The 19361-nt window shown below is 32.4% G+C and overlaps 1 protein-coding gene across 1 annotated transcript; it reads left to right on the forward strand.

The window, feature by feature from the left end:
• The first annotated feature begins 7707 nt into the window (after positions 1 to 7707).
• Positions 7708 to 18069, forward strand: LOC134695853 (glycine receptor subunit alpha-2-like). Its single transcript, XM_063557300.1, has 8 exons — positions 7708 to 7823; positions 9144 to 9217; positions 11294 to 11373; positions 12250 to 12470; positions 13072 to 13154; positions 15096 to 15239; positions 16096 to 16475; positions 17876 to 18069. The coding sequence occupies exons 1-8, from the start codon at positions 7726 to 7728 to the stop codon at positions 18026 to 18028; spliced, it is 1233 nt and encodes a 410-aa protein (XP_063413370.1). The 5' UTR covers positions 7708 to 7725; the 3' UTR covers positions 18029 to 18069.
• Positions 18070 to 19361: the final 1292 nt, after the last annotated feature.

Below are 19361 nucleotides of genomic sequence, written 5' to 3' on the forward strand. Positions count from 1 at the left end.
ACGAAAGCAATTTTATTAAATAAAAAGAAAACAATACATGCATTTTTAAATATATGCATCCAACATTCTGATATAGATGCAATCCAAATATACGTGTGTTTAGTTGGACAAAGAAATGTATCACTGCTTTAGATACATTTAAACCTGACATAGAAAAATATAAACGAATTTCATGCTCACTGCAATAATATGAATAATGACAGACAAAATAAGGTAAACAGTATGAAACAAAGAATTGATCATGATTGCATGATATTCAAATATTTATTTTAAGCGTTTACTCTAGAATATTTCTTAAAAGAGGAACGAACTATACCAGAGGGAGAGTCAAACTCATAGATAGAAATTAAACTGACAACCCCATGGCTAAAAATAAAAAGACAAACAGACAAACGATAGTGCAGAAGACACAACATAGAAAACTAAAGACTAAGTAACACGAAACCCAACAAAACCTTGGGGTGATTTGTTTGTTTTTTTAAAGTGATTGAGATGATAACCCAATTTTGACTGCTGTGTCCCTATTTTTGACGTTTTTGTTTGCATGTTGTGTCTATTTGTTTTGTTCTCGCAGCGTTATTGATGGAAAGGAATTTGATGGGACTGTCATACAAGTGACAGGTTTAGCTAGCTATAAAAACAGGTTCAATCCACCATTGTCTACATAAGAAAATGCCTGTACCAAGTCAGGAATATGGCAGTTATTATTCATACGTTTGATGTGTTTGATATTTTTTATTTTGCCATTTGATTAGGAACTTTCCTTTGATTACTTAAAATTCCCAAAAACTTGTGCCAAATACTGGTAAGGTTATTTATGCATGGGATAAGAGAATGAAACATATCTCTGTATATGTACAAAGTATTTGATTGAACTCTCCAATATCAAATTCCTTGGGATTTTAGGATGACTTATAAGTGCCTTTGAGTATTAATGCTGTTCATGGTTTTAAAATAGCTATAATTAAATAGAAGAACATTGATAACTTCTAAGAAGTGTTGGTCTTTGCATTACGATTGGCTTATTAATTCGAGCGATGCCCTCTGTGATGCCTCCATGACAAACCCGAAGATAATATAAGTGGTAAATATAAATGAGTGAAAACTCTATGTGTGTGTCAATTATATTAAAGTAAACTAAAATAAATATGAAACAGAAGGGTTAATAATAATCAATGAATAAATGGATATTATGTACGCCATGTTATATTTTATGACGTAAAGACAAACACTTATTTCTGTTTGTCGTTGAATGCATTGAGTCGATATCATGTTATAAGCGCTAACCAAAATAAGTTTTGTTATTTTTGGAATGAACCTTATACACCTTTTTCTAATTTTTACTACATATATCCTCAAACCCTTTCAATCTGGTGTATGCCTCACCCTATTAACTAAGCTGCTGACACACATGGCATATACTATGTGCCGTTTCTGTATATGGAAAGGATGAGATAACTGTTTCGTTCCCATTCCTCTTCGAGACATTTTCAACTGATTGTTATAATAGTGTTTTTTTATGTTGTACAGTTGCACCACTGTCCCAGGTTAGTAGAGTATTGGAATCCCGCTTACATGTTTAACCCCGCCACATTATGTATAAATGTGCATGTCCCAAGTTAGAAGCCTGTAATTCACTGGTTGTCGTGTGTGGCTGTGTAACATTTATGAAATAAAGTGATTCAAACATCTAAATTTTCAAATCGCAGTAAAATCATGATAAACACCCTTTTTTGTTGTTGAAAAGTTCATGTGAAATTCATGTGAAAATTTTCACATGACAATCATGTGAATCTCGATTCACGTGAAATTCAAATGAACATTTTCACTTGAGTTTCTTGTATAAGCTCGTTTGAGGCGAATCTCACGTGAGATTTTTCATGTGAATTTTATTTGAGATTCATGTTAAATTCACGTGAGCAAACTTTGCCTGTGTAATCAGCTATAAAAGGCCCCGGCATGACCAAAACGTTACACAATTCAAAAAAACCATTAAGAAGTTTGGTTTATGACAAAAATAAAGAAAACCAAGATAGCAATCAAGGAATACCATCAATTACAAGCTCCAGACTTTGAATTGGTACACATAAACTGTGACGGTGTTAGAAAGGTTTATGACTTATCATTTCTCTCTATTACACGAGACAATGATGTACAATGTTCAAACACAACATAAAGACATACTTCGATAACTAATTGGAGATGGCTTGATTCGTCATTTTGGCAACAGTCAAAACAATATATGAAATCAAAAAATTATAAATACAAATTTTAAAGTACTACTGATCCCAGAGTACTCGCAGTTATTGAAACCTATTCCAGATCACATAACAGCTAATAAATAAATTTTCTTTCCCAGACTAAAGTATCAAGTTTATATCCTAATTGATCTGTCATTTTTGACAAGAATATATTTATATAACCCTTTGATGTCAGATTTCATAATAGATATATTGATATAACTGTTATTTCATACTAATAGTAGCTTTGCGTTTTTATAAGTCAGTTCATTTCTTGATACACCGACATGAATGATAATCATATAACCATTTTTAGTTACAAATGTAATTATAGGGTATAACTCAAAATGCAACTGATTACTGGGACGGTTGAATGACCCCTTTAATGCTATCAATGTTGAAACTGAGTCGATAACTATAGCAATATCGTAACAGATACACTATGAATTACAGATCTAGTTTTACTGCCGTCAGTTCAGTAAATATGGACACATAAATAAGGCAGAAACCTCTGTATACCATAAGAGAGGGACGAAAGATACAAAAGGGACAGTCAAACTCGTAAATTTAAAACAAACTGACAACGCCATGGCTAAAAATGAAAAAGACAAACAGAAAAACAATAGTACACGTGACACAACATAGAAAACTAAAGAATAAACAACACGAACCCCACCAAAAACTAGGGGTGATCTCAGGTGCTCCGGATTGGTAAGCAGATCCTGCTCCACATGCGGCATCCGTCGTTTTGCTTATGTGATTACAAATCCGGTATTAATAGCTTTCCTGTGAGCAGTAACCCTCTATCAAGAAAATCATGATAGGAAATGCAAGCACGGGAATATCGTATCAATTGGGAGATATATACCCCGTATGCAGGTGCTGCTGGAATATTGCTACTTAGAAATTGGAAAGCTGAAATCATCTCTTTTGTCGTAAAGTTCTGTTCTCAACTGACCCTCATTGTCAATTTCTAGATGTAAGTCAAGATATGAAGCCGACTTAACTGTATCTGTAGTATCCTTTATCTCCAATTCGATGGGATAGATGCGATCCACATAGTCACCAAATTTTTGATTGTGTAGTGAAAGAACGTCATCTATATAGCGGAAAGTAGAGTTAAAGGATATTGCTAACTACTTATCTTTCTTCCTAAGAAGTTCCTGCATGAAGTCAGCCTCATAATAATAAGGAAACAAGTCAGCAAGTAGAGGGGCACAGTTTGTTCCCATTGAGATGCCGACAGTCTGTTGAAAAACCTCCCAACGTAACAAATATGTTGTCAATCAAGAAATCAAGCATCTTGATAATATCGGTTTCAGAATTTTTTTTGTTTGAATCAGAATGATTCTTTACAAAGTAGGATTTATCCCTCCCTAAGACAAGACACTTGTATCTACGTTGGCCATTCCTTTTTATGAAGCAAAGTAATACCAACTCTTTTAATTTGTCTTTTAGTTTGGAATGTGGAATACTTGTGTAAAGAGTAGAAAAGTCAAATGTTTTAATACTGTTACAAGATGAAAGAGAGTTAGATTGTATGTACTCTAAAAGATCTTTGGAATTTTTAAGTATCCACATCTGATTCACACCACCTCTAGAATAGGCAGTTTCACAATAACTTTGAAGCCCGTCTTTGATTGCTGATAAAATAGATGTTAATAATTTAGAAAGGGGTTTCGTGGAGCACTTGGAAGACCCAGCAATAAACCGTTGTTTGTAAGGAAACTTATGTAGTTTAGGTATCCAATACAGTGATGGAAGATCCAGTTCTTCATCTTTGGTTGAAATACCAAAGGAACAAAGAACAGACCTATGATTATCCAGGATTTCCTTTTTGGTAAGTGTCGTGAGGGTATATGTTGGGTTTCCAAGTGAATTGTGTATACCTAATTCGTTTATCATAAGTTCATAGACAACATTACAAAATTCTGTGTTTTCATTGTTTTTGTAAAAGAAAAAGAAGCTAGCAAAAAGAAGCTAGCATTATCCTTAAACCTCACATTCTGCTAACTATATAAAGTGAATGTGGTTTCAATAATATTTCAAAGTTTAGTTATTTTCTTGATGGAGGGTTTCTGCTAACAAGGAAGCTATTGAACAAATGTAAACTTTTCCAAAGGCCAATTCGATTAGGTTGTCCATAGAATCCTTTTGCCACATATGACACCGGATATATATAGTAACCACAATTGCATCATCATTTCCTCGATAGTGATACCAACGAATGAGGCTGATCAACGAATGATTAATTAACATAAACAACACGATGGGCCCACAGATGGAACAGAATATTCCCACCAAATTAAATCGATTCATTTGAAATATATATTTTTTTTTGGATGGAGTGTGCGTTACTCTGTCTTTAGTTTTCTTTGTATTGTTTTGTTCTGAACTTGTTTGTCTGACTGTCTGCAATTGTTTTCTTTGCCATTGCATTTAGTGTCTATGTGTATACATGATTCCCCATTTGTTCGCTAAACGTCTGTATTGCCGTTTTAGATTTCAAATGACGTAATCTATGTATGATTGGTAAATTTTAAAGTCGGATATTTATCTACCACAAGTTTAAGTTAAATGTTCATTTAAAATGTTTTACAAATAATAGTTTTAAATGGGATGTAAAGATTTGGTTTAGCAGTTTGTCTGTACCTGTAAATACCCTATACAAAACGAAAGTCACATCCTTAATTATTTGAAATCATAATGCACATGATAAGTCCAAGCTCAGTGATAAATCACATTCGATGGTGTTTTAATCGCAGCAAATAGGACAATCATCTGTAATAAGACAATCATATTAACCTTTTTAGAATAAAAACATGTTTCATATAATTTTAAGTATCTATATAATTTAGTTTCATGGTGATTAGTGCATGCAAATGCAAACAGAAAGTCAAAGTAACACTAAACGACCCAAATAGTGAAATTGATAACAGGAACAAGATTATGGTCATATAACCATATAGGGTTATAAATAGATAATTACATTATGCTTAATTTGCAAATAATCGAGGAAGAAGTATATAAATGTAAAATGCACAAGTTCCTCGTTGTATTTAAATTAGTATTGTTTGTTTTCAAAATTCAATACTATTTAAAACATACCATAAATGACAAGGAAATGTTTTGAAGTACAAAATTTAGTTCCTCTATATTTATGAGTACATGTGAAAGGATAACCAATTTAAGGTAGGTGTACAACTACATGTAAGACTATAAATCAACTTATTGTGAAGCATTGGAAACTAAATGTATATGGATAAGTTTGTCTTTCTTTTAAGATAGTCATCTCCCTTGAATAGATTTTGCCTGATGTTTCAATGAAGATTACCTACGTTTCCTTTCATGAAGTGTCAAATCATTATAAACTCCTCAGTGTTACTGTGGTGGATCATTTAGGGAGCATAATGTTCCCGAGTTTAACCCGTATTGGTACAAAAGTGTTCTTTTAGAGACCCTTTATATCTTGCTTTTCGGTGTGAGCCAAGGCTCCGTGGTGAATACCATACCTCTAATGGATTACTTTTATGAATTATGACTTGGATGGATAGTTGTCCCATTTACACTCGTACCACATCTTCTTATATTCATTTTTTAAGCTGTGTTTCTGACCATACAACCGCTAAAGTTTGTATATATGTAATTTCTTTGATGTTCAAAGGAGAAGCAAAATATCGTGGCATTTTTACAAATTTCTAAAATCGTAAACTTTTCGATTTTTATTGGGAAGTAAAATACTTTTGTTATATAAATAAATATGTCATCGATTTTAGTTTGAAACACAGATTTTTTTCTCTCAATCGATGCCAATTCATTCAATTACTAAAACCTTCACAGTTTTAGCATTTGTGCTAATTTGTGACGTTTTTGTCTAAAATGGAAGTAGCCGCACTTGTATCCAGTTTTAGTATGTATACATGCTTTATTTTTAAAATATACTTTTCACTTGTTTGGTCTTCTTGAAAAGGTTTGTTTGTGCTCTATTTAGACCACACTACCAAGAATGTTTTTGCATGCACACGTATAACAAATGCGGTTTTTATCCTATGCAATCATAGGTTTGAATGCAGTTTAGACATGCATATGCGACCACTTGTAAACATGTTATATATACAATAAAATCAGTTGTAAAATGACGTTTGACAGTATATGTATATTGAAGCTTGATTTTGAGCGTCGTTAATGACATACTCAGTTTGAATATTTTACACAACAAATTGAAATTATTAAAGAAGACACTTTTAGTGTTTAAAATGTAAACAATCTTTTCATCAGATGCACTTCTAATTTTAGGTGAAATTAGTCCTAACGGGATCTTCTACTTTCTGTTATTTAGAAAACTCTTCCATTTTATTTGACCCTATGAAGGAAAAATAGACTGGACAATTTGACACTTCTTCATCGATTAAACTTCTGCTGTTTGAGTATTGTCAGTTTATAAATCGATTAAGAGTAAATAAGCGTTGGCTTTAAAAAAGTATAACTTTTAAAATGAATGTGTTTTTAATTTGTTTCATCAGGTTAAGATATTTATTTTGGATGAGTATTTATTTAGAATCTGAAACGACAACATATTGTTGTGTGCCAGTTCCAATTGCACTGTCTTAATTCCGATTTTGTACATGTATTACAATTGATAGAAGTGGATTGGTCTGTGTTTAAAACCACCTTCTCATATAACACTATTTCTACTACCGTTAAAATCTATCTTAAATACATATTGCAATCAATATCGTAACCGGCCTTGAAATGATGTCGTATTAATTTTCTAACACACGTGGAATATCCAGATTTAAAAAATTAATACCCGTTTCTTCCTGCTCGAAATATTTAAAAGTAACTCAAGGAATTAAAAATCATACATTTATAAAAAGATTTCAAAGCTTTGGTCTCAAAGGGCAAATGTTACAACAACCTAAAGAAAAGACGGAGAAAGAAAATCAAATATTAACAAAAGACTACAGAGAAGTGTGTACAAATTTCAGATTTAAGGAGGCTTTTGTTAATATTTGTTTTTCTTTCTCTGTCTTTTCTTTAGGTTGTTCTTTAATTGTGAGATGTAAAAACACGCAGCCACGCCCAGTCGGAATGAGGATGTTAACTCACTTTTGAGGTGACCGGTTGGGCAGTGACGATTGCCTCTGTAACAAATTAAATACCCTCGTCTACCAGTGACATTTGAAACTGCCCTTTCTTTATGAATACGGACGAGCTACATGTATTTGCTACAGGACTTTAAGTAAACAAAGCTACCAACAGTCATTCAATCAATCAAACTTGTTTACGTATATTTCATATATTTTGTTCGTTCAATTGTGCTTATTTCTCTTTTTCGGATACATACTATATGACATAAATCATTCAATATCATTTTAATTATTATTTATGTACAAACAGGTTCAAATGCTATATACATCGTACATATGAAAAATTAATATATTAAAATGTTTTCCTTTTTTAATGCAGGAAGTACTAGTATCCTATGACGAATATGAATGTAATTGGTATTGAAAAAAATGTATTTTCATTCTTTTTGATGTTCACATTGTACAATGTTTATACTGAAGCCATATCCCTCCAGTAAGTGTCAAATATTTAATATCTAGAAAAACGAATAACATTATTAATATATATTTTTTTTATTTTAAGAAGATTACATCGTTACATACAAATATACTCTCATTAACTCGACATCACAAAACTTAAAAGATAAATTTGGATTTTTAGTGAAATGTTTTAACTGTACAGTTATCACGATTACCATACATCAATAATATCATACACAAAACAATACTTTATTAGGAAAACAGTTATAACTAAGTTTACGTGAAATATTGAGTTGATTAACATCTATAAGATCAAGTTACCTACTGCGCATAAACAAAACGGACTAAACATTTATGATTTTAGTACTTAATACAAGGTAACTGCAAAAAAACTTTTACATGATGCTTAAGTGATTGTTTTCCGCATACCTATGTTTTTATGGTAATAAACTAAGCGCTTATTTAACGTAAACAAAATGAAAGATTTGGGCAAACTAGAAAAGTAGAGAACATTTTTTTAATTTTATAAGTCTTGATGTGACAGCTTCAACTACTTGTATAAAACTTTAAATTTCAGAGTACAGAAGACATTGATGCCCAAAAAAAATCGTTTACACATGTGTTATGATACAAAGTTTCCGTATGTCAATTGTTGTTGGCATCATATTTATGGTTCAGCAACTGCTTACAAAACTTCATTTTTGTTTTCGTCATGTGATTGTTACTAAAATTATGGATTGGTTATATCTGTCTTTCTGGTAGGTTTTAATTAACCTTGCAGATTTATTCAGTTCATAGGTGAATGCAATATGTTTGCGATTTGAATGTTTCTCTGATATTTTGAGCAATATGTTAACTATATTTGGTGTATGCAATGATTGTACGGTTTGGCAGGGTTAATATAAGCTTGACGTCATGTTTATGGTTCATTGTATAATAGTACAATTTATTGTTTTTTGAGTGTAACATCAGATAATATAAGCATGAGATCAACAACATTGGAAGCATATGATAAATTATATTTTGAGTTAAGGCCGTAAATTATGAACAATAGTTAACTTTATTTTGTGTATGGAAAGATGGTGAGGCCTACATGACTGTTTGACAGGGTTAATCTCACTGTAACCTCAAACACATGGATAATGATAACTTTGAATATGTAATACTTTCAAAATACATACAAACAATCAGTAGAGAAGGCTATATATTTGAGCGTGTTAACTTTTCTATTTTGTTACATATGTTTTTATTAAACTGTTTAACCTCCTTACTTTGCAACACGATATCATATTATCAAAGCTATCCTCGTATTATCGATATTCATTTTGTTTTAATTTATTTTCAAAAATGTTAGGCGACAAATTCTGCAAGATATCATTAAACACAGAGATTATGACAAAAGGATCCCACCTGGCATAGATTTGGGCGGTAAGTGCTATACATAATTTACTTTGGAATATAACGCAGACTATCGCCAATGCCGAAAAATAAATGAGAATTTTCTTTCAATAGAGCGTGAGTTCAGATGCTTTCGTTTGAATGGATTGATACTTTACAAACGTTAACAGTATCAACAGTGCATACTTATTAGTGGTTTAACAGTATGCATATTTTAAATATGTCTGATATAGAAAAGAAGATGTGGTATGTAACAACAAGCTAAGAAACAAAATGAAACAGAAATTAACAGTTATAAGTAGATACGTACGGCTTCAACAATGAGCAAGTCCATATATTTGTTGTCTTCGCAAATTCTTTTATCGCAATCATTGACGTTCCACATTTGATTTTACACAACAGTCATTAAATGGGAAATTATAGCAAGATGCAAAACCAATTCTATTGACGCTTTTCTTTTGTCGTTATTGTTTTTAACGACCAAGAGAATCGTTTCAGCTAGTAAGTTTCTCGCTATTACTACTTAACAAAGTCCTTATCATGACTACAAAACTTGATTTAACGACTTGGTTTACTCGAGTATAAAGCTAACAAAAAAAGTACACCCTGGTCCAAAACGGATTTATAGACTTTAAATAATAGTTAATCAAAAGAGATGTTTTAGCTCACCTGGCCCAAAGGTCCAAGTGAGCTTTTCTCATCACTTGGCGTCCGTTGTCCGTCGTTAACTTTTACAAAAATCTTCTCCTCTAAAACTGCTGTTCCAAATTAAACCAAACTTGGCTACAATTGTCATTGGGGTATCTAGTTAAAAATATGTGTCCAATGACCCGGTCAACTATCCAAGATGGCCGCCATAGCTATAAATAGAGCACAGGGGGTAAAATGCAGTTTTTGGCTTGTAACTCAAAAACCAAAGCATTTGGAGCAAATCTGATATGGGGTAAGGTTGTTTAACAGGTCAAGATCTATCTGCCCTGAAATTTTCAGATAAATCGGATAACCCGTTGTTGGGTTGCTGCCCCTGAATTAGTAATTTTAAGGAAATTTTGCTGTTTTTGGTTATTATCCTGAATATCATTATAGATAGAGATGAACTGTAAACAGCAATAATGTTCAGCAAAGTAAGATTTACAAATAAGTCAACATGACCGAAATGGTCAGTTGACCCCTTTAGGAGTTATTGCTCTTTATAGTCAATTTTTAACCATTTTTCATAAATCTAAGTAATCTTTTTCAAAAATCTTCTCTGAAACTAATTGGCCAAATTGAACTAAACTTGGCAACAATCATCATTGGGGTTTCTTGTTTAAAAGTTGTGTCCGTTGACCTGGTCAACCAACCAAGATGGCCGCCATGGCTAAAATTTAAACATTGGGGTAAAATGCATTTTTTGGCTTATAACTCAAAAACTAAAGCATTTAGAGCAAATCTAATAAGAAGTTAAATTGTTTATCAGGTCAAGATCTATCTGCCCTGCAAATTTAAGATGAATCAGACAACCCTTAGTTGGGTTGCTGCCCCTGAATTAGTAATTTTAAAGAAATTTTGCCGTTTTTGGTTATTATCTTGAATATTATTATAGATACAGATAAACTGTAAACAGCAATAATGTACAGCAAAGTAAGATTTACAAATAATTCAACCTGACCGAAATGGTCAATTGACCCTCTAAGAAGTTATTGCCCTTATAGTCAATTTTTAACAATTTTCATAAAATTTGTAAATTTTTACTAACATTTTCCACTGAAACTACTGTGCCAAGATAGAGATAATTGTAAGCAGCAAGAATGTTCAGTAAAGTAAGATGTACAAACACATCACCATCACCAAAACACAATTTTGTCATGAATCCATCTGCTTCCTCTGTTTAATATTCACATAGACCAAGGTGAGCGACACAGGCTCTTTAGAGCCTCTGGTTTTATTGCGTCACATTATTTATTGTTGGTACTACAATAGGTTGTCAAAACAATTTTTAAGACATGATTTAATTTAATATAACCAATGAACAATCATTAGATTTTTTTAAAGAAAAAAAGTATTCACTAACTAAACTTGTATAATCATATTTTAATATACTGAATGATGCCATAAATGTTTTAGATATATACGAAGAACAGCCCACCAATGTTAGCGTGCAGTTATTTATCACAGAAATGTACGATGTCAACGTTAACGAAATGGTATAATTCATTTTTTTTATATATTTAAATAAACTCATCATACATTTAAGTCTTTTTCAAACTTCTTAAATATAAATGTATCATTTGAACTCCACGTTCTATGTCCTTATTTCGATTTAAATTGAGAATGGGGGAATGGTTCAAAGTGATAATTACCCGACCAAAGAGCAGAAAATAGCAGAAGGTCATCAATGGGTCCTCAGCACAGCGAGAATATCCCACATCCGTGGACGGGTTTCATCTGATCGCTAAACAAAATGTGTACAGTAGTTAATAAAACGGGATGTCACACCAAACTCTAAAACCTATATAAAATAACGAACTAATTAAAAAAAAAAAAAAAGGTCAGAGATTTCTGATTTGGAATAGGCGCAATAAATGCGGCGGGGTTAAACATGTTGTATGGGATCCTAACACCCATCCTATACCTCTTGCCAATTAAAATTAACAAACACACGGTCAAACTCGGTATTCAGATTGTATGTACTTAATGATCGATGTAGTCACGTGCAATTAAAAACTAAATTTCACTCCCCCAATTTTGTGCCCATACTTCTGTTTACTTTTCTTGCAAAAGACAACTGACATTCAATGGGTGATTAATTTTATAATAAAACTTTTTCCCCTCTATATTTCTGGATGAAGTATATTACACCTTCAAAGTAAGACGTCCTTATCATAAAATAGAACAAATGTATGCGTTCTTAATTTTAGCTACCAGTGGCAGATCCAGAACTTTTTGTAAAAGAGGGGACGCTCCAGTCCCACTTCAGTGATTCCCTATATAATCAACCAAATTTTTCCCACATAAGAGGGGGCCCGGGCCCCCTGAATCCGCCTATGGGCTAAATATTCAATGCGGGTTTTCTATTACAGGATTTTTCCATCACTTGTTATTTACGGCAGAGATGGGTAGACCATCGCCTAAATTTTAGCCATCCAAACATAACTCTAGAATTGACTCAAGATGAAATTAGTAGTATTTGGACCCCAGATACATTCTTTCCAGAATCTAAAAAAGGAGATCTACACACCATCACAAAACCGAATACATTGATGCATATTTATCATAATGGAACGGTTCTGTACAGTTTGAGGTATGATATACGTGCTGTAAACAGGATTATTTCGTAAAAAAATGAGACAAAAAAATGAAATTGAGTAATAAATTAATGAAAGGCAATGTTTATTTTGTTTTGCGATGCTTGAAAATGACGACGATTCGTTACCGTAACAAAACACGAGAATAGTGACCTTGCTCTGTCTTTTCATATTTTGAGATCACATATGAAGGATTTGCAGCTCCTTATTGAATTATAAAAAATGTAATTTACTTTCAAGTCATCTACAATGAAATAATTCGAAAAATAGTGGAACTATATACATGTTTATCGCTAGATGCTATCAACCGTTAATTTGTAAATTTAAAACCGACAAACTTTATGATACAAATCGTAATGTCAACACTAAATAAGAATGACCGCAAGACTATAGTTTGTTAGATTATAAACAGTACATACATGGAACAGTATACTAACAGCTCTTTGGTTTAACGACCGTAAACCGGTCTTCCGTAATATGAAGTCAAAGAACAATGTGCACACATTCCGATAAGTTTTCACCAAATACAACTAGTTAATGTTAATATATTCCTGGTAAAGAACAATTAGAAGGTTTATTTAAAACTATATCTTGTAGGTTGCATTTACAGCTGTCTTGTTCGATGGATTTCCACTTATACCCTCTTGATCATCAAAGATGCAAAATTCATTTAGAAAGCTGTAAGTCTGGTCGTTTATCTATTGATTGGAGCATAAATTCATCAGTATTTGTATAATCGGTCCAATGCAACGGTCGAATTTGATATTAGTGAACCGTTTTGCAAACACTATCGAGTTGTCTAAGGTATCAAATTTAAACAAATTTATTCTTTTCCTTTATGCGTTGACAAATATATGGCATATATCCATTAAACAGCAAGACAACACCACAATAAAATTGAACATGAGAACGGTTTATGGCATCATACGGTCTTCAAACACATATAAATGTCTTAAACAAACTTTACGGATCGCCCTGAGTATAGACAATTTATATGTAAATGCAACAGAAACCACTAAAGACCCATTCATATAAATAAAGAAAAGAGTACTGATCAAATTACTATGGCGAGTTCAATCCGGTTAGTTTAGTTCTCAGTTAACTTGTCCTACTTTTTGTCTATATATATATATATGAAATAGTGAAATGCGATGTCTTGATATCAATTCACCGATTATATAATACGTTAAAATATCTAAGAAACCTTAATAGTTCGTGACTGTTACTCAAAGTCACGACTGGAGGTGACTTTATTTCTGTAGTACAATCTAGTATTCATCAACACTAATGCAGAAACTGAATATGGATTATTATATATAATACTAATTCTCTTATGTCCAGTTGGGAAAATGCATTAGTCTAAATTTATTTTTTGTTTTTCATTCAGTACCTTTACTTTTCAAGTTAAGATTAAAAAGTAATAGAATTGTCGTTTCACTCTAAAATTATGCCATTAGCGTAAACTTCCAAGTTCTACGATGATGTGATTTTTTTTTATGTTGAACTTTTTGTGCACGATACAAGCTTAAGGGGTTTGGACATTTTGGGTCTCGGCGTCAAGCTGTGTGTGTTTTGACTCATTCCTTAATACACATATTTTATTAGATGTCTAGCACAACAATTTACGATAAATTCCCTAACTTTGATTGACTGAAATCAGGAGACAGTTTACTCTATCTCACGGTTATTATAATAGTATGACCTTTCATGGAGACACTTACTCATTAATATACACGTTTTACATTAAACATAAAGTCAATGCTTAAAAGTATAACGTGTTGGCTACATGCAAAAACGGTCAGGTTAAGATTGTAACACTCTACTTCTTTCGATACATTTCGTTACTTTTGTTATGACTGTACATGTAACATTGCTATGAATGATGTCATAGCTTACAACTTTCAATTCATAATGTTAATTATAATAACTACAGAACATGCAATATGATAAATTGAAAAACATTAATCCTAGCTGGTAATATTGCAGATGTATTTACCCCTCGCCACGATCGATTAATTGATTGATTGGTGGATTGATTGTTGATTGCTTAACGTCCAGTTGCAAATATTTTATGCATGTTGAGGAAGAGAACAAATTAACAGTAAACACAATAAGTGGGTGCTGTAACAGGTCCGTCTGGGAAGAAGGTCGGGACATTTGGACAGTCACTGTAAAATGAGGGAATATGGATAATGCATAAAGACAGAAATTTTCCTGAAACAGGTCACTTTTGGAACCTTTCTTGATAATAACCACAGCTCTATCACCTTCTTTGATGTGTTTTTGTCTAAATAACGTTGCATTACCATACGGCACTTTTATTCTTTTTCTCTACTTGGGTCCAAAACTGGGCTTTTTAAAACGACTAGATAAAAGAAGTCCACAACAAATTACATTCCCACTAAATCTTGTATTACAAGTTCATATAACAAGATAACTAAATATACTATGGAAAACGTTATTGTCCAAATGGGCCATTGCTATGCATTTTTTCGTTACAATGTAATAGCTTTCAGAAATTTACTAAAACTTCTGAATTTGTGAAATTTATATAAATATCTGTATAAGTCATTCCATATTTTATTCAAAATGTTAATAAAACTCTTAATAATGTCATACAGACGGGCTGACTGCAACCAAACTTTTGTATTCATGGATTGATGGAACGCCAGTACATGTGCTGAACGAAAATCTACCATTGTATGATATAAACGGAAGACCACCAACAAGTGTTAGTTTATGCCACACAAGTCTGTTTAATGGAGGTAAACATCAATTGTGAAATATAACGAAACGTTACATGTGCTTGTCACTTTAAAGAAACAAAACAAAAATTGATATGTGTTTGTTGACTATCCTTTTTCACAATTCATATATAGTATGAAATTTCTTTCATGAAAGAATTTTAAAATGTCTTCCAATTTCGCCTACCACTTTCAAGACTTTTATGTACAGATTATACTGCCATAAGATGATAAGCATAATTGTGCACGCTAACATTATTAAAGTATGATCGTCTGTTTGACTCATTCATTGTCAAAATAATATTCATGGATTATTTTAAAATCACAGTAAGAGTTATAGATGATTATATCGGGAGTTACTCGATGCGTTCTCTATCACATTTAGTCAAAATATTCTTGCCATAATCCTTATGTTCTAAACTCTGACTTATACATATCATTTCAAACTCCGAAACAATAGTGACAGTGATTTACTAAACTCTCAATGTCAGTTAAGGTCAAGGAACAGAAAATTGGTTCTGTCGCAGATTTTGCTTAAATTAAGCATACAATCTTGACTCGTTGAACTACAATTGAAAATTGAAAAAAATAATGCGTTTATCCCTTTTATTTTCTGAAATATCGCAGATGGATTTATATTTAATAATCGTGAAAAGTTGTATAGAAACCATGTAAAATCGGCGGAAAAACTTCTAAAATTTGTCTTAAAATCGATAAATCTTTAATTCTACTCCATAGATGTTTCATAAAAAAAACTGTATGTTGTTGACATAAATTTCTGTTTAATGATATACATAATCATATGAACATCGAATTCGTTTATAGTCAAATAATCAATTTATTTCCTTGAATATCATGATATTTACTACATTTTCAGGTACTGGTTTTTCTTGCCTTGAAATGGTTATTGAACTAAAGAGATCCATTGGATACTACATGACTGAAATTTTTATTCCCGACATTCTCATCGTTGTTCTGTCGTGGGTCTCATTCTGGTTACACCCTCTAGCTGTTCCAGGACGTGTATCACTAGGTGCAGTAACTGTCCTGACGATGTCATCTCTAGGATCAGCGTCAAGACGGAATGCCCCACGTGTGTCGTATGTTAAAGCTGTAGATGTGTGGAGTTTGTTTCAGATCCTGTTTGTGTTTGCTGCACTAGTTGAGTTTTCTGTTGTAAATGTACTTGCAAGAATAAAAGTGTCTGATGCGAGAGCTTCACAAATAGCACAGGAGAGGGTATCGAAGCACAGAGAGGTGAGTAACACGATTTGCGCATATATTGCCTGAGAAAAGAAAAATGTTTACCGGTAACTTGTATAGAGTTAGAAGTATCGATATAATATTAACACAACATTTATAAAGACATAAATTAAAAAATATAAAAATCGACCTCCAAGGTAAACAAAAAAGGGAAGTTTATAATACCTGACAAAACCAAATGTGAGACTATATCAGCTGACAGAACGAATGGAAAACAGCTTTTATTTTCCTTTCTTTGTACAATCATTTCCCGACAAACACATGGTGGGCTAAAACTGTATTTTATCTGCAACCTTTGTTGTTCCAATATGGCCAGGTTCTTCTCTCTCATCTGGTCGGCCTGTAACTGAAAACTAATTACCATTTCAGAGCGATCCTTTTCAATACTAGATATTTTATCCCTTAGTAATGCTACCTTTGATGCAAGATCTTCCCCCGGTGGCTTTACTTCTTTAAAAGTTATTAAATTATCTTTTAATAAAGATGTCCAAAGAGTACTAGAAATTTCTGTAATATCAAAGATGTTGTCTTCAGTAAGAGTACCTTTTTCTTCCCTTGCCCTTAGTATGGCATTTGCTTTAGCCTCCCCTATGCCTTTTAATGACTTCAGTTGTAAAAATGTAGCTGTGTTAATATTCAGTGGTTCTGTCATGATTGAATAAATCTATTTCTTAAAAAATGATAATACACAATGTCTTGCTATATAATTAATCAGTAACACTGACTAAATTGTTAATAGGATAAGTTTCAGTAACACTGACACTTGCCTACAGGTATCTCTTTGTCATTGACAATGACAAAGAAAAAATAATCGGGCAAACTTCAGTTTCTAAAATGATTAAATAATTGCCAAATAAATAATCAGTGAAACTGACAAAGGATTATTGACAATTGTTTTAAACACTTAGAAAATTCTCCGTATATTTCGTCAATTTCGAATCTTTTCTCGTTTCAAAATTCGAAAAGAAAAATTTTGCCGCTACAAAATCATTTCCGGTATTCTCCAGGTGAGTTGAAACAAACTTCTGACACCAATATAGTATTTGCAACTAGACTGATATAATAAGTAAGGTTACCTTGAGTTATCCAAGTACGTGTATGGCAAATGGCAGATACGAGTTGAGGGTTAGACGTCTGTCTTCATCAAGCTCTCTGGTTATTCTGCAATGATCAAAGTACTCACCACAGGAAGTTGACAGTCGCACTATAAGTCAATGTCCGGTTTCGGTGATATCAGATCCGGACAAGTCGATTACAACAATATACTCAAATTTGAATACGTCGGATATCTTTTTTAAAGATAGTTCTTGTTAAACACTAGTAGGCCTTAGTATACTTAAGCATGATTATTTTTTACTACATGAATTTTTATTGCATTTGACTATATATTTCAGTCTCAGGGAAATGTCCAAGATCCAGATAAAGATGAAAACAGAAGACCTTATTTAGGAAGGGCCAAGAAGATAGATAAAATATCAAGAATTGCCTTCCCTGCAGTCTATCTCTTTTTTAACTTTCTTTTCTGGGTCATTGTGCCAAATCTATGAATTGTGAAATTAAAAATTTTGGAATTATGATAATGGTTAAACAAAATGATTAACATACAACAACATATGACGTTCTTTTTATAATCTAGAGATTGAATGTAATTGTCAATGAAATTAATTATTTTACCTAGAAATATAACAATGCTGCCTGTTTATATAAACTGTCCTCATTGGCAATGTAAGCCATCATTTGGCATTTGTCGTCGCAAACATTTTGGTCGATACAACTTGTGGTGGACTATCATTTTTCGAGTGAATAATTAGTTCTGTAGTAAGAAATTCCGCCTTGAAATGATTTACATCAAACCTTTTTAAATTGTCTGTTCATAAATTAGAAATCATCAAGAAACTAATTAAGTTTCAACTCCCTCAAGCACAGTTGACTTTCTTGTTTTTCATCTAGATCTTCAGTTTTAATCATGTTTTTTCTGATGAGTTTGTCTTCAATTGTATCGGTTCTTGAACATATTTGGCTTTCACATATTCATCTTTCGATCATTGTTTCGGATGATGTATTTTCAGAAAAGCGATTCTGACGGAAGAAATTTATGAAGTGTTGTTTTTATTTATCTAAAGAGTAAATTTTTCCATGTTTTCCCCCTTTTATCTTAAAAAGTTTACAAGGTGGAAAAAAATTGTAACGGCAAAAATGACCACCAAGAGTAGATTGTCGAGTATGTTTATATAACTGAAGACGTCAATTTACTCCGTATCGGAAGGTTCGTGTTGCTCAGTCTTTAGTTAGTGTTTTGTTAATATCCAATGAAATGTGTGGCTCACACTTGCATAGCAGTGTTCATTTGAAATTACATTGACATTTGTCATTTATGTAGATTTCCAAAAAAAAAAAAAATCTGCAGATAGTCGGTACGTCATCACTTTTCTTATTTTTCAAACTCTCTCAAAAAAAAATTGTGGAGACAGTGGCATTGGAAATTTACTATTATGTTCCTTTTCAATGATACTGCCTGGAAACTTAATCAATAGATAAGTTATGTTGATTGTCAAAATTATTTTACACATTTTTGGGGGTATCAGGAACGAACAAAGGCAGTAACAGGGAGGACAAAGTTGTTACAGTAGAGACAAACATAATTTATGTCACAAAAATCAATCACAAAAAAATCGATTTTGAATTTCCTAGGGATACAAACGAGAGATATACGTATTTAAACATTATGCACGAACCATTTATACGTGTATCATCCCTGTCCGGGTAAAACAATGTGTGTCATTATAAAGATGAATAATGCACACAGATTTGCCGCTGGTATGGGTATTTATATTTGGAATGGCAAATAATGGCAAATATACCAATGACCTGCAACTTTAA

This window comes from Mytilus trossulus, chromosome 14, assembly GCF_036588685.1.
Source record: "Mytilus trossulus isolate FHL-02 chromosome 14, PNRI_Mtr1.1.1.hap1, whole genome shotgun sequence".
NCBI classification, from domain to species: domain Eukaryota; kingdom Metazoa; phylum Mollusca; class Bivalvia; order Mytilida; family Mytilidae; genus Mytilus; species Mytilus trossulus.

What these genes read in the sequence shown, in the direction of transcription:
- LOC134695853 (XM_063557300.1), top strand. Translation starts at nt 7,726, where the DNA reads ATGACGAATATGAATGTAATTGGTATTGAAAAAAATGTATTTTCATTC. An exon ending in ACGGTTCTGTACAGTTTGAG is followed by an intron (nt 12,471 to 13,071) that starts GTATGATATACG and finishes TATATCTTGTAG; the next exon opens with GTTGCATTTACAGCTGTCTT. An exon ending in CACAAGTCTGTTTAATGGAG is followed by an intron (nt 15,240 to 16,095) that starts GTAAACATCAAT and finishes CTACATTTTCAG; the next exon opens with GTACTGGTTTTTCTTGCCTT.